Here is a 27,830-nt window from a genome sequence, read left to right on the forward strand (position 1 = left end):
TCTCCTTTAACAGAAGAGCAAATGCACTGAGGTACTGTGGAAAATGAGGGCTGAAACTGGCCACAAGAAGTTACTCAAGCTGTACGAACAAGGTGAATGATCAGGAAATACGGCCTCTTTTGTCCCTTTTTTCCTCCTAGCAGAAACTAACATAAAAATCGCTCTTTCCTCTTTTCAACAGAATAGTGTAAGTGAAGATTTACTTTCTGATTTTTCCAAGGAGTTACACAAATGAAACAGCACAACAGTTCTGACCATATGGTTAAAACAAATAGGTAATCCACAGAAATACAACCACTTGTGTTACAAACAAGGAAGTGTAACCTGTGAACAAAGCAACATTCTGTTGTATCACGTCAGCTGAAACAAAGAGATCTTAAGTGAGTTTAAATTTGGGGTTAGAACTAAGAGCCAAGCTTCCAAACTGATTTTATCCATATTTTTTCAAGTCTGTGGTGAAATTTTAACATTTCAAATAAACCCTTAACATTTTTTGCAGAGATTGTTTAAAATTTCTGAGGTATTCTATGTAGGTGTTTCTTTAACAGCTGAATTATCTGTGATATACCTGACCCCAGGAGGACTGGAAAGAGGCTTGATTTGAGACAAAGCATTTTTCCACTTCTCAGTAGAAAGCTCTGTCATGTTCTCCCAGGACATAGTGCCCAATTAATATCCAGTTCTCACTGGATATTAAAAGAGGCAAAGATTTCCTGATGCCTTAAGTTTTATATATTTCAGATTCTGTGCTGCTTTAGTGTGTAGCTCGGAGCTGCCGATTAAGTGATGGTAAGCTCTCTTCACAGAGCAGGTAGATAAAACAATCCTCTTCTAGCTGGGGACCAAGGACAGCCTATGCAAGTTTCAGGCCCAAGAGCATAAACAATGTGGACTAAAGAGAGAAAACAAGAAGGATAGGACTTCATAACCTAAATCTATAATTGGACAATGAACTCCAATATGCTAAAGGACCAAAACTTATACAAGTGTGAGACCTTGTGACCGGTCGTCCATTTTGTGACCATTTTGGTTCATCTTGGGTGTAGCCCTGGCTGGGCTCTTGTGCTGCCCAAGGTCTTTTAAGAAATACCTGCTTTATTCTTTAACTCTGGGTAGCTTCTGTTCTATGTCAGCCTTCTCAAGGCATCATTCCTAGCAGGATCAAGTTACAGATGAATATACACTGCATTCCAGTGAAAAGCAAGGAAACATAACAACCCCCAGGCAGTACCTCACCTGATAAGGACCAAAGGCTGCTCTTTGTAGAAGCGCAGGAAGCGGGCCCACTCCATGTAGAGCGTGTACCTCTCGCTGTCACAGTTCGGGTCGCTTGCCTTCTTCCAGTACTGGCACTGTGAGCAAATCAGAGGAAGGGGGAAACACCTCAGCAACAGGCCCAAATACTACATTGAAAGAGACAAACAGGAACGATGATGCACCCCTCTGAAGACTGTGGTGTTGGTCATTATCAGGTATCTTAACTGCCAAATACTATGAAAATTTTGGAACTTCATCACCTTCCTAGAAATTAAACAGTGTAAAATAACCACAGTTTCTGACAGCTTTTGCAATTTTATTTTGTGCCACAGAACTCCACTTCTAGAAATATTTGGCTATGTCAATTATTCACCTCGTGATCTTGGTTTTCCTTTTTTCTGAATGTCTCTCCATCACAAAGAAAAGCATGAAAATTGGTTTCTAAATAAACCAATAGAAGTTTAAGTAACCTAAAGTTTGCATTTTGAAAATATTCTGAGAGATTAAATAATTATTTTTAGACAAAGATTTTTGAGTCTGTCTCACAAGTTTTAGAATTTTTTCATAAGATTTCTTAGCATTTAAAGTTGGTTGTAGTTGTATAGAAGAGATTCTTGCCTTTTACTGTCTGTGGTTTTGGTAATCCCAACAGTATAAAGTACCTCCCAGCCTACACTAGCATTCTAGATCCTAATCAGCCAAACTTTCCTCCTGAAAACCTAAGGAATGTCTATTTGCTCAATTATTTCTTTTTCTAAGGAAAATAAAATATTTTCAAACATTTAAAAATATAAATCTATATACAGTATTTAATAATGTCTTATGGTAGAATCCAGAGATATAAATAAGCAACTTAAGTTCACTAAAGCATAGTGACATCTGAAATAACCTTTAAAAACACAGAGAGAATTTAAGATTTAAGTTAAAAATTAAACACAACATTTAGGAGGAAAAAATTTAAAGCTAAAAAACCCATGTAAAATACTGTAACCCATCTCTCTCTTGTTTTCTCCATGGAATTTCAGGACTAAACTCACACATGTCATATTAAAAACTGCAGACCTTACAGCAAAAGTAAACATAGTATTTTACTATCCTTACCACATTTGCAGTATTCAGTATTTGCACCCAAAGGTCACTGGGAGATGGACAAGTCACCATCCCACACTCAACTGGCAGGGCTCAGGCAACCTATCTGACTTCAGTCCCAAAATGCTATGATCCCAAGAGTTTTTCTCTAACTGCAGGTAGTGCACAGTACTGTGCAACTACAGCATGTGTGTGTGCACACCCTATGCACACACATTGCTGAATGTATGCATCTGCAGTAGAGATTCATTCCTAAGGTACTACTGCGTGGTCCGTGCCATCAACATTACAGGAATGTCATGGAGTAAGTCTCTAAAGAAATGATGTGACTGACACATACTCTAAAAACTCATTTCAGCACATAAAAGCCAAACAGTAGGACTGACAGGTATGTCTTGCGTGTTATAAAACAGAATCAATTACTGGGACCAATTGAAAGGTTTGAGTATATTTTCGTATCTCCTGGAACAGCAAATGTCACAGTAGATAAAAGAGTGCAAACACTGGGAAATGCTCAAGGGAGCAGAAAGCCAAAATACTTACATCATGAAGAGGATATGCAGCTGTATAGGTGCCATTGTTTAACAGTCTCTTAATCCCAAATTTTTTCTTCCCTTCTTCTGTTCCATATGGGCAACGTGTAAGAATATAATTAACCTGAGATTCAAGAATGAGAATTTCAGACCTTTCCTATTCTAAGGCCATTTAATAGAAATCTATAATAGATGTGCACTGTGTATAATCTGCAAGAACAACATGCAAAAAGGTATTTCTTCAGAAGGCCTTATCTCATATAAGAATACTGGGGGCACAGTTGCCTTGTAGACATCCAGAAGATCAGTTCCAACAATTATTCTGTATTTCTAAGAAAGATGCACAGGTACTCAGGCCTCTCTGGACCTCAGTTACCGTGGTTTCTGTACTCCTTCCTTACAATGAATATTCCAATGAGGCCGTGTAAATCTACATATAAACATAAGTAGCCAAATTCACATACGTACTATTCTGTTTCTCATGGATGGTGAGAAGAAAGTGCTCTCATCATTAATGAGGTACAGCTCCTGCTTGTCCTTGCTGAATGGTGCTGTGAAATAATCCGGTTCAGGGTGCATCACCTTCTCGGGCAGCCTCAGTGGGAAAAGCACACAGTCCAGGGGGTTCTCTACCATGGGGGGAATGTCATTTTCCCTGATGGGAACTTTAATGTTCAGCACTTCTGCATATGTGATCAGAACCTCCCACGGTGCATGGATCTTCACAAAAAAAATCTTGCCATCTTCAGATTCCTGCTCCAGAAAAGTTAAATCAGACATTTGACCAAACTGTGTTTTACTGCAAGATTTATGGGAATATTTTTCATATAAAATGTATTGCCTTTTACATATTTTTAAAGGATTTAAAAACAAAGTAGGAGGGAATAGAAGGATCTTCTGTGTGTGTATATATATGTATATTTACTGAGAAGCTTATCTGAGTGGTTGGCTGTTCATAAAAATAACCTTTGCATTACTACAAGCTCACAAAGGCTTTTCAAACTATATTAATCTCATACACTGAAGCATGAAAATTCTAATTACACTGGAAACATGAAGAATAATCTTGTCATAGGCCTCATGTAACATGTACGTTCTTCTAGTGCTGCTCTGCATTCACAGTAGAAGTTGGCAATCAGAAGGGTTTTTAATATTGCTCCATGAATTCCCTACCTCTGGATGTTACAGAGTCTGAATTTCATCAACAGTTATTTTACTCAACTCAGCCTCTGGCATGCTGACTCCATCAATCAAAATCGCACGTCCTCCAGTTATTACCGCAAACAGTACCACTAATCAAACATCCTCAAGGTTACAGGGTCCTTCTTCATAATTAGGAGGAATCATCCAGTGGGCATAACTAATCCAATCTCTGCCTTCCAAACTTGTTACTCACTGTTAGGTTGGATTAAAATCAGCTGTAAGCATACTTCCCATTTATGTGGATATAAACCCAATCGCAGCTATTTTGCCTTCTTGTTATGAAAGCAAAAGCAAAACCAAAAGCTTCCTCTTGAATCAAAATTATTCTTATCAATGGATCTGGAAAAAGCACTCAAATTAACCTTGTTTCCCCTAAATTAGTCACACTCCACTGAAATCCACGAGTTTAATTTATAATTTTTCTCAGAGAAAGAAAGTGGTTTATTGATTTCAAGGTCCTATTCTTTTTGGTCCTATGGTTTTTTTTTTTTTTTTTTTTTTTTTTTTTTTTTACCTTCTTGTCTTCTGTTTCTAGCTCCAAACCAGCCTTTTGCAGGTTGCTCTCAAATTCTTTTCTCCTTTCCTGAAAAGAAACAAAGACACTTTAGTAACTGATGAAGTTAGCAACTAATTGGTCACTCACCAATGACTCACTGGGTTTCACTTCTCTCAGCTGCCCTAATGACAACCCCTTAAAGCTATGTGACCTTCTCAAAGCAAGCCGACAAAAACCAGCCAATACACAGAGGCCACTTTCTAGTGAGGGCCAGCTTTGTGATGGGAACCCAACAGGAACTGCACTGACTAGCCACAGGGCACCCACTGGGTAGGAAAAGGCTTGTTCTGGGCTATCTGGGTCATCAGAGAAGCAACTGATGTCTTGTGTCTTGAGCACTTCTGACTTCAGGAGGCTGGTGTGTGGGGTGTGTTTAAGTTTAGCTACATTTCCAAGAGAAAGATGAAAAGAAAAATTCCGGAAGCTTACAGCTTCTGAGTGCTTACAGCTTTGTCTATTTACCTCACCTATTTATTTTGCATATTTATTTATACAATTATGCCCGATACAGACATTCAAGTACTGATTACAGACAATTCAAACAGTATTTCACAAACATCACTGCTAAGACCAACAAATCCCTGCATGTGCTTAGCTTGCATAAAGTCAGCATGGACTTCATGCAGAGATAACAACCCTGCCCATGGCACTGTTTGGTGGCTGCATGACTTGTGTGAGCTTGATATTCTTCTTGAACTCTTCTTTTTGCAAAGTAATTCCTAAGTCGTGTCTTTAGGCAAGAACATTTTCTTCCTCTCCCTCTCTGTATAATTTTTGCTCCTATTGAGAGACTGTATTAATTTCCTCTTAATTATATAAAATTTGCTGAAGAACTGCCAGAATAACAATAAATTAAGCCAAATATTGAGCTCTACTCTCTTCAAAATGCACAAGCTAGACCACAACTTTATTCCTAACTAACCCCTGCCATGCTAATGTTTCTTCTACTGAAAAGTCTTAAATTACAGTTTTCAAACATACTTAAAAAACCCCAAAACATGATAATTTTCAGCCAGTTTTCTTTTCCTGCATGTCAGTGAGGAGTAGACCACCACTTTTGCATTTCAGTTTGCATAACCTACTCAGACAAATGAATGCAGATTGAAGAATAGCTTTCATAGCCCTCAGATGTTTTCCTGTGTTAGTGGCCACTCATTTTTATGTGTCACATCTGATTTTGCCAAATATTACTAGATATTAAATTAGACACTGGACTATATAAACTTACAAATAGGATAACTCCTGAGTTCTAGCACCTGCTGGGGGCAAAAGCAATTCCATGCACTATTTTTCCCACAAACCTGCCTAAATGCAACTGTATAAACATGTCAGAGAACTCTGGGCTGCTGACATGACAATCAGAGAACACCACAAATAAAAGGTGACCTAAGAATGTATGTTATGATGCTACAGAAAAGCTGACATTCAAGCCTAGTATCCAAAGCTATATGCTACTCTGGATTACCTTTTCTCCTACCAAAGCACACTGGTGTGTATTCTTTCTCCAGCAAACACTGGAAGAGAGCCAAGCAAGTCACATCAGAGGCTTCTCTGCCACCAGACACCAGCCAGTTTCTCTCCAGCTGTGCAGCTCCAGAGCAGACAGAGCCAAAGGGTCTGGCTCCATCTTAATTATCTTTCCTTACAATACACTGAAGTGTGACGAACTGCAGTGCTGTAATAGAAATTATGCTCTTTTTACCACCTTGCTTTTCTCCCACAAGCCCCCTCCTGAAACCCATGCAATATACTATACTTTCCAGTTAATGGGAAAAACATTTTTAAAAGGAAATCAATCTGCTGGGAAAAAAAAAATCCTCTCCCTTTTCTTGTCACACACTGGATTTCTTCCTGTCACCATCAAAGGCTTAAAATGGACAAAATGCATCCTTGGACCAGAGCTGGTTGTTTTTAATGTGCACTTAGAATTTTAAGCTTACTGCCCCGAACCTAATAAACTATCCCTGGTGCATATATTTCTGACTCTGCTTTAGATGCCAATCTGCAGTCAAAGAGGCACGAGGGAAGCTCTGTAAGTCATCACATCCACCATATTATGTGTATATCTCACATAATGTGGGATAAGCATTATCATCTAACGTGTTGGGCTGCAATGAACCATCCCAACTAAGATTAAAGTCCAAAGTCCAGCAGTACTATTATGCCCAGCAATACTATTATAAACACTGCATAATCAGGTACCTAGGGAAGAGAGATAACTTCTACAAACTCAATTGTGATAACAATGCTGTTACAACAACTGGTAACAATGCAGGTCCAAGTCCTGGTGGGTCCATTCTGACTCAGCATATTCTGTGATTCTTTAACTCTATGAATTCCTGGCTCTGCACAAGACACTCCAAGAGTCACACTGTGTGCCTAAAAGTGTTGTGCAAATGCTTCTTGAACCCTGTCAGGCTTGGTGCTGTGACCAGTGCCCTGGGGAGCCTGTTCCAGTGCCCCTGGGTAAAAAACCTTTAGTTCCTAACACCCAACCTAAACCTCCCCTGACTCAGCTTCATGCCATTCCTTTGAGTCCTGTCACTCACTGGTCTCAGAGAGAAGAGACTGGTAGTTCTCCCTCCTCTTCCCCTCACAAGAAAATTGTACACTGTGATGGGGTTCCCCTCAGTCTCCTCTCCTCCAGGCTGAACAAACCAAATGCCCTCAGCTGCCTCTCATAAGGCTTCCCCTCAAGGCCCCTCACCAGCCCCATGGCCCTCTTTTGGACAGTCTCTCAACCTCAGTCTTTTTTTATATTGTGGTGCCCAAAATCACACACAGAACTCAAGGTGACACTGCCCCAGCTCAGAGCAGAGCAGGACAATCCCTCCCTTGCCTGGCTGGTGATGCTGTGCCTGATGCCCCCCCTAAGACCGGGCTGGCCCTCCTGGCTGCCAGGGCACTGCTGACTCATTGAACTTGCTTGTTGGGGGTCCCTTCCAACGCAGGGTATGCTGTGATTCCTTCTGCAACTACCAGCCAAACTTCTGCAAAGCTGTGTGGTGTGGTCTGAGCTCAGACTGAGCCCAGCCTTCAGCCACTCCTGCAGACCTGGGGGTGCAGCTGCTAACAGGGCTAACAGCAGCAACAAGCATCTGATACTTGCTGCCCGTGGCTCCCTAACTCTGGCCTGGCTGGTACCTCTAAGAAAGCAGAAGATTCTGTCGGAGATGATGAAAACTGGGAAAGGAACTCAATAAAATTTCCTTCTTTATCTCTGTACCCCACTGGGGACAGAGAGACTTTGCTTCCAGTCAACACAGGGGTGGAGTTACTTTGCACAGAGATCTAGGAGTCCTAATGCTCTGTAGTTCTTCTGAAAAAATATACTTATGGACAATAAAGACTATGTTGTGGTCATACATCAATACTTTGTTAGATATTTTTATAAATTCTATTATTTTTTCGTGTTCACATACATTTCATATGGTGGTAAAATATTTCCACATCTGCTGGAGGCTTTAAGGAATAATATTGTCTCAAAAAGTTGGAATCCTAATTTTTATTCAGAGACCTTTGTGGTTTGGATCTATTAATGTAGCTTATAGAAGGCAAGTTCAAAACAGCTGAAGGCAAATTCAGAACAGCATTCCAGTTGAAGCTGGAATGTATCTGGGAATAACAAAAAGTTAAAAGTCGTTCTGCGTGAAACTAAGGGAGAAGATGAAAATTCTGTCTCTTACATCTGTATCAGGGATATGCTGAAACACACAAAGAAGATATTTATCCCATTCTTAGAAATGCAGAATAAAGGTGTTTCCTTGAGACTAGGAAACAAAACCATTTGTCACAACTGTTATTCTCCTCATATAAACACTTCTATTCTTAGCTGTTCCATTTTACTGCATCTTTGTACTACCATAAAAGAAACATTTCTTTCTATGGTAACTGTACAATAGCAAGTACAGTGTATATCAGACAAATTCCAGAGGCTGCAGTTCATCAATATTTAAATCTTGTTACCACAAAGACAATAGCACAGAACTTGTATGCTAAGAAGTCTGCACTAATTTATGGACATACTAATTGCATAAAGATCTATGGTGAACATAATTGTAGGGCATATGCAGATGTCCCATGAACTGTGTAAAGAAATTGGTATCTCCATGACTGTTTGTCCAGTGACCACAGAGTTTATCTACAGGGCCACTGACCTTCCTCCATGAGGCCATAAACTCTTTTGCAAAGAACAGCCATACACAGAATTAAATATCACAAGACTTAATGTGGATGTTTAGGCCTTTTGAAAGACTGAGATATTCTCCTAGGAAGTGCATTTTTATGTCAAAGAGGAAGGGCAATATTAGCTACTAACACATGGGCTTTTTCCCATGTGAATCCTTCAGTCAATAATGACACCCATGGACATGGACTCTGGTCTGGCAAAGATTCCTACAACCTCCTAATGAGCCATAAATCAATGAGAAAGAAACTGCTGCACACAACATGAGTGAGTGCCTAGACTGATCATCTGACTCATTTTCCTTCCCACCCGAAACATAACCTAAATAGTATGCATTTCTTCCCTCATTTTAAATAATTCAAGTATGACTAATGGGAAAGTTTAAGAGTTGCTTTGACAAATTTTGTATGGGTATCTTTCTTCTCCCTACATTGAGTGGCCTCTCTTCCTTTTTGAAATGCATTTTGCTTCAGGGGAGAAGAAGGCATCTAGCAAGGACTACAGCCTGACAAAGAGTCAGGGTGAGTTTGAAAAAGTATGCTTGTATATAAACCTATGGTATCACAGTTATCAAATAACCTGGTCTCCCAAGAAAATCTTTGCAATGTGGCTAGCTGAGCAAAGCTGACTGAGATGCTTAATCTGGGAAAAGCATCAAACAGAGACATGACACATTTTTGGATTTTTTTAACGTAATAGGAGTAGTATAGAGGGGCTGTGTTCTATGCTGGATTGTATTTGGATGCAAGGACAGGCAGCAGAAGTTTTTAATGAAAACAGTATTTTCTTCATAAAAGAATGAAAGCAATATGCAATTTTTTTAACAGCCTAATCTCGCAGTATTTTTCCAAAGAAAATTTGAATTTTTAATTATTAAATACTTCAATATTACAAGATAAAGATTGTAACTGTTCTTTGCTTCAAAGACCAATAGTTTTGATCGTGATTTTGTCATAAGCATTGGTGTAATTGGTTTTTTTTTAGATATCCTTATTTTTCAGAATAATAAGATTACTTGAGAATGTAATTTTTTAGTGTCTCTCTCCTTTTTACATTTTTTTTTGATCATGAATATACTTTGGAATTATATAGTGGAGAGACTAGTTTGTAAATGTAACCTCTTCTGACTCTGAAAGAAGGTAGCGAATACAGAGAAAAAAACAAATTTAAATCCTTATTTTTTTAAATATTGTGCTTTATATAAAATTTGTTGTCTTGATTGCCTCTCATTGTACTGGATTTTTTATATAGCTTGAATTTATGTTAGCCAAGTGAGACCTCATGTGTCAGTGTGAGCATGTAACAAACAGGTGTCATTAACTGATTCCATCTGGCCTATTATTACCATTCAGGCAACTGGGTCTTGCTGGCAAGTTCAAGGATAATCACTAACTGGAATTTTAGAGAAAGTTTGTTTTTGTGCTCTGTTACATAGGAGGGGTCTTCTCAAAGCCACTTTAAATATTCTTCTAGAAGAATGAACATGCATATGTAGACAGTGGGTCAAACACAGGGAAAAGCTCCAGGAAAACATGCTGTGTTCGTGTTACTCAGAGTATATTTTAAGAAAAGAGTCTCAAAAGTATGAAAGGAAAACTGCATTGAGTCTTGGAGCTAAGAATCTATTTCTCCTCTAACTACAGTCAAAGGGTATGAAAAATTAGTCATTGTTAAATCTTGTTTGGATGACATCTGCTTATTTAGAAGAATAATCCTCCTTCATTTGAAAGTATTTACAGGTGCGAGTATTTACAAATATTTCTCCAAAGTCTTAGCTAGACTGTTAAATGAAGAAGCAAAATAATTTGGATTGCTTTGCTCCACTGTATAATATATTGCTCAGCATAAGTAATGAAGAGTGATCAATTCAATAAACATAGACACAAGAATCTAATAAAATGGATCCTGACAAACAACAGTAAATTACACAGAAATGTTCATATATGGAATTGCTATAGATTTTTTTGGCAAATTCTATTCCAGATGAGTCTAGTGATCTGAAAGGGTTAGTAACTGATATTCATCTTATTATAAATAAAAATTAAGAGGGCTTCAAAAAGACACACTTACCAACTTTTTTTCCCATTCCTTATTAAGATCATCCACATAGGAGAGAACAAAATCAATTCTCCTGACACCATCCCTGAAGAAAATAGAATCTTTGCTTTGATGTCTTTTATCAATCTGTAGAAAATACAGGCATATGAATAAAAGAAAAAGCACTGCTGCTTCTCTAAAATATCACAAAAGGCAAAAAAGTTCCCCCATATTAACACAGTTCTTCAGTTTCTTTACAGCTGAAGATATATTTGGGCATGTTTTACCAAGGGCTACATCTAGTTTAAGTAATTTCAAAATTAACTGCATATGTCCACAAGCATTACATGTAAATAACTGGTACAGGAAAAATAAATATATATATATATGTTAGTGTAGCAATACTTGTGAATACTTGAAGCAGGTAGCAAAATGTAAACTCCATGCATTTTCCTCTACATAATAACATTCACTACATCAATCACCACAGAGACATATGTCCCAGCAATGACCATACATAAATACAGCTCACAAAAATACAGAGGTGATGTTTCAACATTGAGTATTTACTTTCATGAGGAAAAATACACCTAATAAAAGATATCAATGTAACAGAGTAATTAGTATTCCAATTGATCTATTAAAGGTCATATTTTAATTTACCAACATGCTAGAATGTCCTAGTAACAACATCCACCTTTTTCACTAACAGGCCACAGTAATTAATGTTAGGCAAATAAAAGCCTGTAACCTCACTCTCCTAGGGAAGTTAACTCATTAGGTAATATGGTTTGTTATCATACCAATATTCAGCTCTATCAAATCACATACAAGACATACAGCAAAGTGCTTTCCAAGGAAGTGAATATTCTAGTTTAAATGTATCTCTGTGCTGAGGAAGGTTGTTGTTACTTTTTCAACCTATCAGCAAAAGTGTATTTGTATAGGGCTGAATTGGGGTTTTATTTTATTAGAGTAGGAACAAAACAGAGCATTATGTCTCTATTTTTTCTCTCTCATACCATGCAAGGAAGCATGTGTTCCCTGAGAAAGCACAGGATATTTATTTGTAACTGTGAACCTTGCTACCAGTTAACAGAAGGCGCCACACAGTGAAGCATGTTATTACTGCAGCATCCAAACCACTTGCAATAGCACTGATCACTGCTTTACCCTGAGACGTCGCTTCAGGAACAGATTATACTTCCTTCCACTCTGCTGGAATAACCAACAAGTAGTTAGCAGGCCCACTGTTTCTCTCCAAGAACGAACTGCTTCAAGCACGTACACCCCAACTACAGTGAGCAAGAAATCCATGTCCTTTAAAGCTAGGAAAAGCCTCCAAACATCAGAAAAACACAAGCATCCACAAATAATATGACTATCATGTCTTTTTTATTAAAGGCAAAGCTGGGTTGGAAACCCGTTTGGACAGTAAAAATGTTTTAAGATAATGATTTCTATAGTACTACTTGCTATCATTTGGATACTTCAGCAGATTTTAAAAAGAGTAGTAAGAAAGTGGTTTTGAGTGTAGAGCAAAGGTACCAAAACACTGGCTCATGCATAGTGCACGCATGTTTCTGTAATGCTCGTGTTTGGTTGGACCAACTGGGACATAAAACAACAAATGCCAAGCATGTAATTCCAGAGCTGACAAAATTACAAGCAATAATAGCCACATAATTCATGTGTTTATCTTTAAATAGGCTGAAATTAAATAAAAATAATTGAAAATCCTATTGGTGCACAACTTTATGCATCTTCATCAGACACACTAGTAACTGCTGAAATTAGACACTTGAGGCAGCCATGCGTTATCGAGAACTCCTGTGTTCTGATCCTAGCCCTTGGGGAGGTACAAAACTCTGTTACAAATCAATGCAGCACAAAAAAAGCTAAAAGAAATTATTTCCTGAAAATGCTGCCATCTGTTCTTTGCCTTTCCTCTTCAGCAATTCTGTTAAGGTTTTTATATATTTCTTGAGAAATAGCTACAGCAGATCAATTAGACTACTTTGTATGGCTGAAATCAGGACAGCTACCTCAGAAATGCTTTTGCTTCCAAATGCAGAACATCATCTTTCATGATTAAATGGTTCACAAAAATCATGAAATCCAAAAGCCAAAAAGAAAAAGCATTTTTCTATTCTATTTTTACTTAGAGGTTTAGGTCTTTCTTTGCAAATATAATTGCAACTACATGCAAACTGCAAGTTCAGATACTAAGTTAATCAAGTTAAAACAGTGCATAGAACCACGCTAACATCTGTATAGAATCAACAGTACTGTAATTATTCAGCATTACAATAAGTAAACCCCAAAGTGCATTCTAACAACTTACAATGTTAGCAATTGTCCCAACCACTGATTTAAAAAAGACAGTGACTTCACAAGCACAGAAATTGTTCTAGTGCACTAAATTCATATACACAAAGAAGAAATAAAACAATAAGCAATATTTACTTCAAAAAAAAAAAAAAAGCTCCTGCCAAAAGAGCACCCCAAATTGTTTGGGTTGCATAGTTATAATTAGATTATTCAATACAACTGAAGAAGTATTTTATCTTTACTGCCATCAAAATTTGGTCGTTTTCTAAGATGTATCAGAATCCTCAGCAATTAAAGGTCTGACTACCAATTTAAAAAGATGCAGTAGTCATTGTCAGATCTCCTTTTAGAAGGGGAATACTTATCACTTCTTTCTCTTTCTGGGGATTATCCTTTGAGACATAGGATTATTCATTGTGGATAGTGACAGGCCTGCTTATTAACCCATAAATTATTCCTTTCCATTTTGCTGCATTTGGATTTCACAAGGAGAACAAGATCAGTCTTGCACATTCACGAAGGTTTGTGCATACATGTGTGCCTACAAATTTAATGTATATAAAAAGTTTGTAATTTGCATTGATTCTATCAGTGAATCATTAAACATCTGTACATCTTATTTCTTAACAGCTCTTTCCAGAATGGCATAAATGCAGTTAGTGATCCTCAACAACCTGCAGTCATTAAATGAAGGTACACCTCATCACAGAAAACATCCTGAAATGTCTTCTTCCTGCAACACAAGTAACCAAATTAAACCTTCCCAAAACAGTACAGATAGCAAGCTGAAGCTTTTTACTCATTAAGTTACACCCAGTGTGGAACTACAGAAGAGATGGGGCCCTGAGGCATATGGTGAAAACTCCAGAAGCAACAACCACAAGTCATAACAGGAGAAATTCCTACTGGATGAGAGGCTGTGGGTTGAGTGGGAATGGGTACAACAGAGTGTACTGCTAATCTCCATCCTCAGAGATAACACAGCCTGATTATGCTAGGCCAGGACTGATCTGCACTGACTGTGCAACCTGATCTACGTTTGAAGCCAGCACTGCCTTGAGTAGGAGGTCAGCCATCCAGAGGTCCCTTCCAATCCAAGTTCACTGTAGGATCCTATGCAATCACATTACTGCAAACATTCAGCAATTACCATGGCTTTCAAAATGTCGAATAAATCCATCAACTACAAAGCAAGTTCCAAAACCCACCTGTTCAAAACACAAACAATGCCCTCCTGTTATCCTGTAATAGCTTTCCAGACTCATTAGTCTAGTTATCTCTCTAAGAACTGTGACCACTCAGCTTGCAGACACATGTGCTAATTGAATGCTGTAATGGTCTATCATGAAGAGATAATTTTTTTTTTCATGTGGCTTAAGTGCAAACTAACAGGATTCATATGGTGTTATATCAAGAGTTATAGTTATTCTATATTTGATGCTTTCTCTCTAGACACCCAGCAGAGGCTGGAGTATTGGACCATGTCCAACCAAACAACCCTCCAAGTACCTAGGCTTGCAATACTCACCTCAGACACAATCCAAAGCCCTGCAGTAGGAAACCCTGACTCAACAGGACAGGTGACAGGAGAGACCAAGATGTCAGCAAGGAAACAAAGCACAGCTCAAGATGAAGTAAGAATGTAAGAGCCCATGGTCCGTTCTGCCCAGACTGGCTTGGGCACGGTGTGTAAATGCTGGCTGGCAACCCCACGTGACATCCAGATCCACCCAGACTTGCCATTCAGCGCTCCTGAATGCTTGCTGAGGAGTCCTTGGCTGCCCCACTCCACAGGTGCCTCTGAGACACTTCTCCAGGGCCAAGGCAAACAGTCGGGCACAGGGAGCTAGAGAGGTAAAGCAGCTGCTGGAAGTGGCAGTAACCACCAACACTGGCACAGAGAGTGCTTCAGAGGAACGACTGCGGGCTGAAGCTGAGCCACAGGCACCCTTCTAAATGCCTCTGTGGCCTCACTTGCCCCCCTGGCACACTGACAGTGGGCCTTGGGCAGTGTGCGCAGCGACCCATGATGGGTTAGTGATATTACAGAACCCAAAACACAAATATGCTTTGCAGATTATACCTGAATTATTTCATCCTGTGTGTTTTTATAGGACTTTGAGGGATTTCTATTTCTGGTTATCCCATCCAACAGGAGATGTATCCTTTCAGGTCACTTAGCACAGCCCTCACCTTGGCAGGAGCTTCCTCCAAATACACTCTGCTACTAAATATCCCAGCCCGCTCTAGGCACACACCTCAAAGACAGGGAAACTTGTCCTAGAACAATACTTCTCGGATTATTATTCAGCCAGAAAACTGCAAGTTCCTTATGTTCAGAAACACCCTTCCCAAATCCAGTGCCTGGGACCTTAAGGTTTCCCAAGTGTCCAACCCCACAGAGTGGGGACTGCAGGTTGACCAGAGCACCCTTCCCCTTCTGCTTTTGTATCTTGTATCTTTTTTGTGGGAAGGTGGCTTAGAGCAGCATTTTCAGTAACAAAGCAGTAACCAATACCAAGTAGAGATGGAGGAACCCATTAGTTCCATTAATTGCAGCACAGGGAAGCACCTCTGGCTGTGACTAACAAGAAAGACTAGATGTTATATTAATACCATGGAATGGTTTTTATCATCCCCCATCAGCATATCAAGGAATTACATTATCATAGTTGTACCTTACCAGGCAAAAAAACTACCTGAAACTACAACATTAAACTGATTTATAACATTTTGCTGGCTTAAAAGACACAGTCTGCAAACAAAATATTTATTTTATTAACTGCATACCTTTGATAATCACACAGCAAGTTAGATGTAAAACAGACAGTGTAAAAACCCCAAAGAACTACATTAAAACACAACTAGGTAATTTATGAATTAGCAATCTATGGTAGAAAAACTTTCAGAATACAAAAATGGACAAAAATATAAGGCTTGAAAGCTGAATCAAAATACAAGAAATGTCTCCATAACTGAAAGGGTAGGAAACATTCAATGACTTAAAAACAAAGTTATCACCTTCACTTAGATCCCCAGTTTGCACGGAATATTTCTATACTCCTCCTTTTCACTGAATTAAAACATGCTACAGGAAAAACACATGGCTTTAAGTGCTGCTATGCTAAATATGAATATATATATTTATACAAATATATGAACTTAAACATAACTTTATAAATATATATCTAAGTAATAGAAATATATTTCCAAAAGTAAAATGTTCCTGGAAATACATTTACAGAACATACACAAATATACAGGTAACTCTCCTGAAAATCAAAATGGCATATTTCTGTTCCCACTTTACCAGAGACCCTTCCCATGAAGTTCTCATCATTATTCTTCCTTGAAGGAATCTATGCAACTGAAGAGCTTACTCACTTTGAAGACATGTATTAACACTCTTAACACCACCCATCCCAATTTCCAGTTATACTTCATGCAGGCTATAAGGTTGAGTACCAAACTATAGCCTTTCCCATTCAAAGAAACACAAAATCCCATGTATTTCTTGTAGCTAAAACTTGCTACATGATGCTTTTTTCACCTTCACTCATGTTTCAATTCTGAACCACATTAAAATCTGAAAGCTTGAAAACATGCATTTCAAAGCAGTTTAAGACACCAAGGTATTTGCACTGAAATATAAATGCACATAAAAAGCCTCTCAGGATAAAAGAATACATTAAACAAGAACAGAACCAAGAAAAATAAAAAGTAAGCTAGGAGAGCGTACGTGTTAATGGAAGACACCAGAGCCCAAAGTGAGCAAGCAGACAGTTTTAATACACCTCAGCATGTACTTCTTCAGTTATTTTAAACAACTTTTTTACTTTTTCTCCATAAAACAATAAAGATTATTTTAAGTTTTCTGACATATTTGAGAATTTATATAGTTATCTTGTCTGTGAATTTCAGTAAGTGGCTATCCTGAGCCTTTCCTTATTATTTACTACAATAAAAAAGAGAGGCAATATATTTCAAATGATGTCAGTCTTTGTTTCTTGCTCTTTAAAACATTTTAAAGTATCATGCTGACTCACAGAACCCTCAGGCCATCATGATAAAAAGGAATCCCACGTTTGTTAATAACACCAGAGTCAGAATACACCCTATATCCCATCAAACCAAAACAATGATAAAAAAAGCAAACTTTCCAGTTTTCTCCACCAATCTCAACTTTTCAATTTTGTCTGTTATCCTTTTGATTTATTTGAATTTATCTCTTAAGTCATCTCTAGGAATAAAAGCAAAACCATGTTCATTTTTATCAACTAGAAAAAACTGGTTTTAGAAGGATGGCATCCTTGAAACTGGAAAATTTTCTGGTGAGGGACGTTTTGGCATACTGTAAGAGAAGACACCACACAAATTCATGCAAGGAAGCATGAATACTTCTTACTGCTTACCACTTGATGTTCAGGGATGAGTAAAGTAGTCTCAGTGCTGTTTAGGCCCTGCCAGTGGCATCACGGGAAAAACAATGTCGTTAGCAATGATGCAAAGGCTAATTCAGATTTAAAAGTCAAGGCTAATTCAGAAGAAACAGTGTGCTTCCCGGTGTAAGTTGCTGAAAAGCTCTTCTAAGTGATACATGTGCTTTCAGTCGAGATAGAGCTTAAACCAACCTCTGTTCTGCAGGGCAGGTTGGTCTCTAGCCTACAGTACCAACTTTTACATGGTCCATACTGATTTTTAAGCAGTAGTAATTGCAATTTTTGATAAGAGTTAAGCAGTGTTTCTCATAATTTCCATTAGAAAAAATACAGGCTAAACAAGTTGGTGCAGATTACCATTTATAAACTGAAGAACAACTGTTAATAGTACTCTTATTTATTTTGATCCCAAAGAGAGAAAATGTACACAGCATAGACGACTGGGCATTCAAAAAAAAAAATGTGCTGCCCCTTACTTGGCTATTTTTTAACTACAAACTGCAATTATACAGTGTACACTGAAAGGAAACAAATGCAGTGAGACAAATCCTTAATCTCACAGTGTACACAAGGTAAATTGGTACCAGTAATTGCAGTTATACCTAATGAGACCAGTAAGGGCTTCCCAGCTTCCAGTTCTGATCCGCACCCAGTGAGGCCCTACCCTAATTTTAATTGCACAAGAGCTGGGGGCTCACTGTTTTCCTGTATGTTAGTGTGGAGGCTGCTGCAACATCCTCAGGCCAGACTCCACACAGGTGTGACAGACAGGAACACCAAGAGCAGCTCCTCTGCAGAGCACAGCCATCCTACACACATGGCCACCAGCTCTCTGGGGTCCTGGCCCACCACTGTGGCCTTGCAGCAGTGATGGGTTTTGAGATCAGCTGCTGCTATTGGAATGAATAATGGCTTAGAATACCTCAGCAGTTTCTCTGTATCTAATTCTGTTAGTCAGTATCTTACCACACTTCTGTCTTGCTTTTGTGTGCTTTGAATATAAACCTCAGACACATTTAAATAGTGCAACCAAACACTGCAAGTCCATTATGAAAACGCAATAGCTCTCTGTGGAATTAAATTAACTTTCAATAGAAGCAGAATACTAACAGCATTTTATTATTATGGTTTAACCATTTACTGGTTTAGAGTTGTAAAATTTCAGAAAGTTTATTACCCCAAATTCAATTTTCATAAATTACTGTCTATAATTTTTTAAATAATATTTTTCACTTTTATTATAATTTTTCTTGCAAGGAATCACTAAGGTCCATTCCTGTCCTGGTTACACATCAAGTAATACATACACACATCTTTACATTCTTTTTGAATGATGCCATGTCTGGGTATTTGCTTATCTAATTAAGTCAAAAATGTCCTCTTCAGAATGCAGTAAAATAAACAGAAAGATTGATCTGGTTTTTGGCAAGGAATCCCCCGAGAAATAGTGCAACTATAAATAGCTGCACTGTGCTCTTACCGTAAGATAGTCTGAACTGGGTTTACAGGTCTAATCCTCCTGTCACTGATGCTACTGGAAAAATTTGCACTCTAGTAGAGAACTAAGGGCTGAGACACTTCAGTGGGAAGATTTTCTCCAATTATACACCATAAATACTTGCCATGGAAAGCACTGTACAAACTTAACACCAATGAAAGCACAGCCTTGCTTTTCAATGCTGCCCTACAGCTCCTGACCTCTCCACTGCACACATTCCCCTCCATCCACCCTGGTACCCTTCCATCTGCTTTTATCCAGCCTCTCCATCCCCTACTCCTCCCACCCACTGCTCACCACCTCCTCCATGGATAGATGGAAATACAGGCTTTAGCCACCCACAGGTCCTTACTGCCCACACTGCTTCACTCACAGACATAATTTTACTACATCTAGTGAAACACAAAGCTGTAAGGTAAAGACACACAGCTGGCAAAGGCCTTTGTACTTTCCTATGCATTCTCTTAAATGCTTTCCTGTTAGTCATGGGATCTTACACTGCTCAGTATAACAGTCAGAAATTAATTAGCTCAAGTAATTAGGATTAACTATTTTTAAACTGGTGCTCATACCTTCTCCTGCACATTTCAAGCACTCTGATAGAAACACACTGCTTTTTCATGATATGCCAAAGTCTGTGTACAGCACAAAGGAGCTCCAGCATTGGTAACACATGAAATGCAAAACAAGAATCAACCCAAATAATCCAACTTTGTTGAGATGAAAACTGAGAAGGTTGGCAGTGGTGGCAGCAGTGTTGGGCTGGTCCCTCTCACTCTGGAATCCACTCTCTTAAGTCTTTAACGCACTCTGGCTCTCCCCAAAATAACCCTCATGTGTTTCTGTTAGACTTGGAAGAAGTATTTTTTTACTTCTTTCTAGATTTTGAAACCAATTTGGTCCATCTTTGCAATATTAACAATGGTATTTTATGTTTCTCTACTTGAAGATCCACCAGTCTGAATTGAAAAATGAACAAGTAATGCACAATGTCATGGTGTTTCTTCAGGAAAAAAAACTTCAGGAACACCTGCAGCACCAGCTGCTCTGAAAAAAAGACAACCTATGAGTCAAGCTGTAATTGTGGTAAAAATGCACTGCTTTAATAAATTTACTGATTTACTTCTGCTAACCTGGCTTAAATAAAGACAGCTTGTTCACAGATTTTCTCATGATCTAGTTACATTATGGAAAATCCTGATTAACAGGAACTTTTAGTGAGTATTTTCTTGGTGTGAAGTTAATAGAAAGGTAAAAATTTAATGTATAACTGTGCAAAATCAATTCCTATCTCCTTACAGGTAGAATAGGGCACCGTTCCTGCAGTCTTACTCAAGACAGTAGTGCAATCTCCTGTCTTTTATGAGGCAGAGTCCACATGCATACCAAGCAAACATCTCAAATTACTTTGTACTTCCTAACTGGAATAACAAGTAGCCCTCTGTATAGATGGACCTCTACAGATGTTGATAAACTACCATCTGGTGATTCAATTTTGCACAAAAGCTGTACTAATTTTACATTTATCCCATCTGAATGGCCTGAACTTTTACTATTAGAAAATAGTAAATTCAAATTTTTAACCTTTCCTCCAATCTTGAAATAACTGAGTGATCTTCTTTCCTCTTAGGCACAGGAACTCTATTTTGTCAGTGTATTTCATCTTCATTTACTTATTATTTACTTATTACTTATTTATTTATTTACTTATTATTTCATCTTCATTTACTTATTATACAACTAATTACAATCCCTGAGCAGACACACCATCGTATATTTTTCTAGTGTGCTTTCTGCACAAATAGAAAGCACAGAGGGGAAAAAAGTTTCTCAGGTTTTATTTCATTCATCTTCCAATTTGCTTGAAAGGATTTCAGAGGCACTTATGTATTTCTTGGAATAAGAACTCCATAAAGACTGATTCAGGTAGATTGTATGCAGGGATTCACTGAAGACAGTTGCCCATCCCTAACAAAAGTGGCTGTCTATGTATTACTGATTTAACAAGGACACAATTTGAAGCAGCCCCCATTGCAGCAATTATTTGAAAATACCCCCATTATATCCCTTTTTCTCCCCCTTCTCCAGTCTGCTGTTTGTGGAAAACATCTCCTTGCCTCCCTGCATGACAAAGCATCCAGAAATTATTTATGCTGTAAGTCTTGCAATATGAAAAGCTGATGAAGTCCAAGTGATCTTATTTCTTTTGGTCCTGTGGGAGATTTAAGAATAAGAAAAATTAGACTCAAGAAGAAGCAGTTTAAAAAAATGGAAAAAATCCAAGGTGAAATAGGCAAGAATGCAAAATCATGAGAGACCACATGCACCACTTATTGGTGCTCCAATGCTTTTTGAGTCCTGGACTTCATCCAACTTTTGTATATATGCTGGCAGGCTTCACTACAAACTGTTCTTCACTCTTTGTTTTACTTGCATCATTCCTTATATCCAAATCACATATTCCTTTGCAGATTACACAAGAAAGAAAGAAAGAAAGAAACAACCGACGACTGAATTATGGGTGGGTAATGTTTCTGCTCTCCACATTAAATCTAGATTTTTTTTTCCCCCTCCTCTGTTGCTAAATCAACAATGAGGCCTTAGCTTTTTTTCTGTGCTGCTGAACAGAAGCATACTGTTGCTGGATGTTATATTTCTTCTCTTCTAAAAGAAAAGACAGCCTGAGCATAATGAAGTAGTGACCTGAATGGAAGTTCATTTAACTCTTTCCCAATGCTTTTTTTCATTAATTCCATTTCTGTTTTAAAATTACTTGACTTAAATTGGTTTAAGAATTCCAAACGTTCATGTTTTTTAACTGCAGAAACATTGTTAAGTGACAAGAAAATTACCAGCCTATCATAGAGGTAAAATCATTTAATAGAGAAATGTGCTACCTGTCAAGCCAAGAACAAAGCATATTGACCTGAGCTCAGAAGGGCCTTGGTGAAAGGAGGAGAAACCATGCTGGGATAGAAGATCCTGCTGAATTCCTACAGAATGCATCAAGGAGGTTAAAGGCAGCCTAGCAAAGAACTGAATGAAAAGAAATTCTTCCAGTTTAAACAGAAGACAACTGAAGCTGTAACAACACACGAAGACAAAAGATTAGCATTATATGAAAAAAAAAAAACATAAATATCAGGGGCTATCTTACTATTGCAAATCATAGAAGAACTTTTAAATATAGACTTAACCTGAATTCTAGGACATCAATCATCAAGAACTAAGCCTCTCATGGCTGGTAAGAGTGTGAATCTGGGCAAGAAGATCAAGAGTAACTGTAACTTTATGTCAGGCTAACGCATGGAAAGCAAAAATCAGATAAATGACAATGTGTTAGGGTTCATTGGGTAGGCCAGGGCAAAGCACAGAAAAGTACTAATTTAAATGTAAGCAAACATCAGATAACCACCTGATTTGCGGAAACAAACTAAGGCCAAACAAGCTATCTCAGAGGGAACAAGGATAACAACAAAACCCCCAAGTTACCAACTACTTACTGATATTGCTAATATGACAATCACAATACTTTGTGATCTTTAATAACGAAGTATAAAGAAAAATAATTATGTAAGGAAACATGTAAGTAGAGAATAAGAGAAAAGGCTGCATGAAGTCACCAAGGAGAGATTTTTGAGAGGATAACCAGATAAATTTTTCCCAGACATGAATGTGAAGATCAAAGCCTCCTCCTTTCCCACCCCATCATGAATCTTTCATCCTTCAAACAAGGTTCAAATCCCATTTCCCTACATATAGGACACATGTTGCACTCTTTCTCCCATGCTTCCTGCCTTTTCATATGTCAAAAAGTCAGGAACTGACTTTTTCCAAGCTTTGGTGAAATAAGTCATCTCCATCCACTCAGAGACTCTAGTAAGTAGCTCAGAATCAGCTTATCATGCTATGATGGCCATTGTTCAGTGAAGCATTTGATATGGCTGTTCACTGAAAATTTTCTTGGAGAAAAAGATGATTACAACTCCTACAACAGAAAGGAATAGGGTGAACATATGAACAAGTTTTAAAATGGAACTGGTAAATTTATTAAAACATTGGGATGATATGGCTGAATGTTCTAAGAAGACAAAGATCTGTGTAATCTAGGAAGCCCTTCTGAGTTCTGTCTTTGTGTGATCATCTCCAGATTTGGTCCTCAGAAGATGCTGAGGACATGTTTTACTTTTAAGAAGCTCAGCAGAACAGCTGCAGTTTTTCAACACTCAAATTCAACTGACATAATTTTTGATCAGTGCTCATGGCCAGTATGAGACAACAGAACAGCTGTTTCTTTTCCTGTCTAAAACTTCCTACATTCCTCTAAGCATGTAACAACAATAAAGAAATCAGACAATAGGAATGAATGTAAAATACCAATGTAAAGATGACATATTTTCAATATTCATTTTGAACCAATTTCTCAACTGAATACTGGCCACATGGATACCTCTTCAAGACACTGTGTACTGTACATATTAACCAATGAGGCATCGTGAAAAAATTTATAGCTGATGATGCTTTTCATGTTGCACATAACGAGGTACTCTAGTAACTCAAATCTTCCTTTGCTTTCTCATGAATCTTGCTGCACTGTCACAAGGTTCCCAGAGCCATGTAACTCTAGCGTGCCTTGACTTCCCCAGCAAGACAGCAATGTGATACGCAGCACAAAACAAAGTACCTGGTTTGTGCAGAAACAGTATGTTTTTCCAACTGTCAAAACATTTAAAGACCATATGATTCGCATTTCAAGACTGATACAGGAAACACCATTAAGCTCATCCTGTTTTCTACCAATACTGTGTTGTAGCACTAACACTGGTAAGTCTCTTCTGAGACTCAGTGAGTGTCATGTCATGTTCATGGCTTTGCTCTTTCAAAACAATACAGGAAGAAAATGTTTACATGGATAAAAAGGAGGTATAAGACAATCTAATTAGTTTTGAAAACTAATTGTCTTTTTCACAACAACTATTCTTCCCTCCCACCAAGTAGGACGTTAACTAACACCATTTGTACTGTACCTTACCTCAGAGCTGCTTGGGATTTCTGATCCTGCAGTTGAAATAGTTTCAGGTCCATTGCATTCTTCCCCTAAGGAACATTGAAAAAGAGATTCAAATAAATACATCCCTTTTTTAAAAATATTATTGTATCTGAAAATGATGTGGACCTTGAAGGCATGGAACTATGAACAAGTAAAGGATGGAAAATAATACTCATAATACATAAAATCTTCAAGAATGCTTGAGAAAAAATGCTGCAAGACCCAATATACTCAGTCTGTACTACCTTGGTGTAACCTTGCATTCACAGAAACGTATTTTTAACTGTGACAGAAAAAAAAAATCTGTTCTCATCACTTACCTTTCTTGCCTCAAATATCTGCTAGGTCTAAGAGGCTTTCAACTCAGAGTTTTGCTGCCTTAGTTATGGAAGTCCAATTACCTGTGGAAGTGTTTGCTAGAGATCAAATTAGGGTGTGTTTTTCTGCTAAGGAATCAATGATGCATAACCTCAAGATTACAAATACCCACGTAAGGAAGGTATGACAACAGGATCAAGAATAGTAAAATGAACTTTATTACTTATCTTCTTGTTCAAAAAACAAACAAACAAACCCTAAAAAAACCCCAGCTCCAAAACAACAACTGATAAAATAAACTAAACAAAAAAACCTGCCTTCATTTTAACAACAGTAGTGAATTCCAACATGACTTTCCCACAAATACAATTGTTTCACCGAAGACACTATTACTAAAATGTTAATGCTAAAGGGAAAACCCTATTCAGTACCTTCATAATCTTAAATTGGATCAAGACACTGGCTGGGTTTGTGCCTCTGAATTTACACTGTCACCAGTTTCCTATGGACAACAACTCTGAGCCCATAAGCTAGGCTCCTGCTCCAAGAAGGTTTTTGTAAACAACCATCTCTGCTGATTAGGCAGACCAGTCTCTTCAATCAGGCAACTAAATCACTCCACTGGAAAAGGATAAGCAGTTTTGAAAATAGCTGATCAAAATCTAGACCGTGTCTAGAAACACCGAAAAATGGTGTCTCTCTCTTTCAGAAAAGAGGATTCATCTTACTTCTTTCTCCATTAAGGAAGCATTGCTGAGTATAGCTTAGACTGGACAGACTTACACTGGACCACTGTCAAAACAACTACAGTTACATTATTTCTGCCAATAAAACAAGCCTACTTTTCTTTTTGTAACCTGCAAATATTTGATGTCAAAATTGCATCCAGGCAGGATATAAAGTGGTTCTTCAAAAATACAATCATAAGCTACTTAAGTACAGCTTGAGAGCATTTTGTTTCCTACAATTTTTTTTCCCCTTCAAAGTTCACTTACAGAAAATGGTCTCTGCAATTTTTAACTATACATATGATATGATGAGAAACCAAGCAATGGTATGCAAAATACAACAAATACGTTTCTGAATGCCAAGACAGTTAACACTGTTGCATGCTATTCTGCTAAAGCAAACTATACCTGGAAAAGCTGTATTAGTAGATACAATCTGAACACCAGGTAAAGAATGGGAGCATCCCTACTACGCTCTGCTACCTGTGCTGTCTAAAGCCCTGGGAGGCAGGTGGCTACTGCAGACATGGCCAAAGGTACCAGCCCAGGGCCCAGGAGCAGAAACCCAGATATTTTGTCACACAACTCTCCTATTCCAGGCCAGAAACAGGAAAACTCTATTTTCTACTCTGCTGAGCGAACTTGAACAGATTCAATGGCCTATAACAGCCTTGGGGGGTGAGGGGGTGGTGGTTCTGGATTTTATCCTCTCTGTAATTGTGAAAGTCTAACCTCAGAACAAATGTAATTGAGAGTTCCACATTTTAAGCACTTTCCCAGTACCACAGCTGATTACTTATGTAACTTATGGAAGGAAATCCTCTTGAAAAATCTGTTCCAGTGGAATAAACATGAATAACCCTAGGGCAGCAAGCACACGAGAAAGTAAAAAGAGAACGCAAAACATATATTAACTGAAAAGTGCAACATACTCAGTATGTCCACTCCTTGTAAAACATGTAATCAGATTCCTGAACATGAGCAGCACAAGCAATGCACACCCAAATCATGTAGGAAGGTGTAAAGAGGCCGCATCCCAAAACTGCACCAAGCACCATGAATCTAAATGCACAATTACATCTTAACCAGGAGAGCTGCCAACAGATAGCCAACAACTGACTTGCAAATCACCTTGCAAAAGGCCTGCTCATAAGTGATACCAGTGACTCACATAAACTGAAGTCTGATTTGCAAGGGGCTCCAAGCAGAAAAAAAAAAAAAAAGCATAGAGGAAACAGAAAAAGGGAGGAAGGTAAAACATGGGTTAGTACAATACCTTCTGAATGTGATGGCTTGAACTTGGTGAGAATCGCAATGTCATCTTTGAAAGGAAAAAACACTTCAGTAAGAACCAGAAGTAAAATTCACTTTAACATGAACCCATTTCATAATTCTTCTCTATCCTTTACAATACAGCCACTATATAAAGCAAAAGAATAAGCCCTGGACACCAGACACTGTGACCTAGACAGAAAGCATGGCGCAGGCTCCTCTTGGAACACCAACATTCACCTTTTTGTCCAGGCACCTTATTCAGCAACACAAACAAGGATGCCACTTTTCCTTATCAACGGCAGAGAGGACCATAACAGCTTCTACTAGTCAAGAAAATGCTTTTGAAATTCTTCATTAAATTACTGCTTCATATCTAAAAACGGGAGTAAAACAATAATATTCTGATAAAAGTCCGTATTTAAGGGTACGCCCTTGTTCTTCAACACTACATGCTTTTATGTATATAAACAGATCTAGAAATATCTGCACGCCAAAAACAACAAACAAGGACACTTACTAAATGAAGTGGCCCTTTATTATAAAATTTGTATAAATAGCAGAAACTCTTTGAAATATTTTTTGTTCAAAACTAACTCCAGTACAACTCCATGACTATTAAACCTCACTAAATTATTTTAGAAATGTAGCATTTTAGTATTTGTTCAAATCAATGGCCTTCATGGGAGTGCATATATCCTGCCCGAAAGAAATGCCTCTTTCCCAATGTAACTGGTGTCTTCAACAGCCTTACAAATCTTCACACAGCTATTATGTGTAACTCCTTAAACACATGTGCCTTGGCAGTGTGCACGTTACCGTAAATAAGCAACCTTCCTATGGCCTATAATTCTGCGGTATGAGGCAACATATGCTGTCCCAAACTACACCCAACTGCAGGGCAACTGACTTTGAAACTTTTGGTATGCCACCCATAAGAATTACAGACCATTTCTACTTCAATTACAGACCCGAATGATGAGAACAACAGTAGCCCATAACACAAATGAACATTTGGCACTAAAGACTGAAGAATATAATCAAGATTGATTGAATCTCTTAAAATATAAGTAGTTTACTCACAAAACAGGTCCTTTCATTACTGTAATCTTATGATTTCTGTAACAAGCATAAAAAAATGGCTTCTTGTGCAATTAAACAATCAGAAATTCTACAATACTTCAAATTTGTTCATGGTGCCGAAATCACTTTGTTTTTCTTCACGGCAAAACTGATGAGTTAGGAAAAGGTAAAAGTACACGTGTTCAGCGCTATTGCAAAAAAGTAACAATGGCATTGTAAGTCAAGGCCTCCCACAGACTCTGTTTGCTGA

At 38.1% G+C, this 27,830-nt stretch overlaps 1 protein-coding gene across 10 annotated transcripts in view; it reads right to left on the minus strand.

The window, feature by feature from the left end:
- Positions 1-27,830, minus strand: part of ANO5 (anoctamin 5) — a 58,694-nt gene that overhangs the window by 22,101 nt on the left and 8,763 nt on the right. For 3 of the 10 annotated variants that reach the window (XM_053944372.1, XM_053944370.1, XM_053944377.1), the window contains exons 2-9: positions 26,502-26,546; positions 24,162-24,226; positions 17,605-17,652; positions 10,895-11,008; positions 4,597-4,665; positions 3,348-3,632; positions 2,890-3,003; positions 1,237-1,352 (exon numbers count right to left, since the gene is read on the minus strand). In XM_053944372.1, coding sequence (XP_053800347.1) covers positions 1,237-1,352; positions 2,890-3,003; positions 3,348-3,632; positions 4,597-4,665; positions 10,895-11,008; positions 17,605-17,652; positions 24,162-24,226; positions 26,502-26,546 — 856 coding nt within the window. The remainder of the gene's footprint in view (positions 1-1,236; positions 1,353-2,889; positions 3,004-3,347; positions 3,633-4,596; positions 4,666-10,894; positions 11,009-17,604; positions 17,653-24,161; positions 24,227-26,501; positions 26,547-27,830) is intronic. The other 7 variants (XM_053944375.1, XM_053944373.1, XM_053944371.1 and 4 more) reach the window with 7 other exon arrangements.

The sequence above is a fragment of the Vidua chalybeata genome, chromosome 6 (assembly GCF_026979565.1).
Source record: "Vidua chalybeata isolate OUT-0048 chromosome 6, bVidCha1 merged haplotype, whole genome shotgun sequence".
In the NCBI taxonomy this organism is placed as follows: Eukaryota; Metazoa; Chordata; class Aves; order Passeriformes; family Viduidae; genus Vidua; species Vidua chalybeata.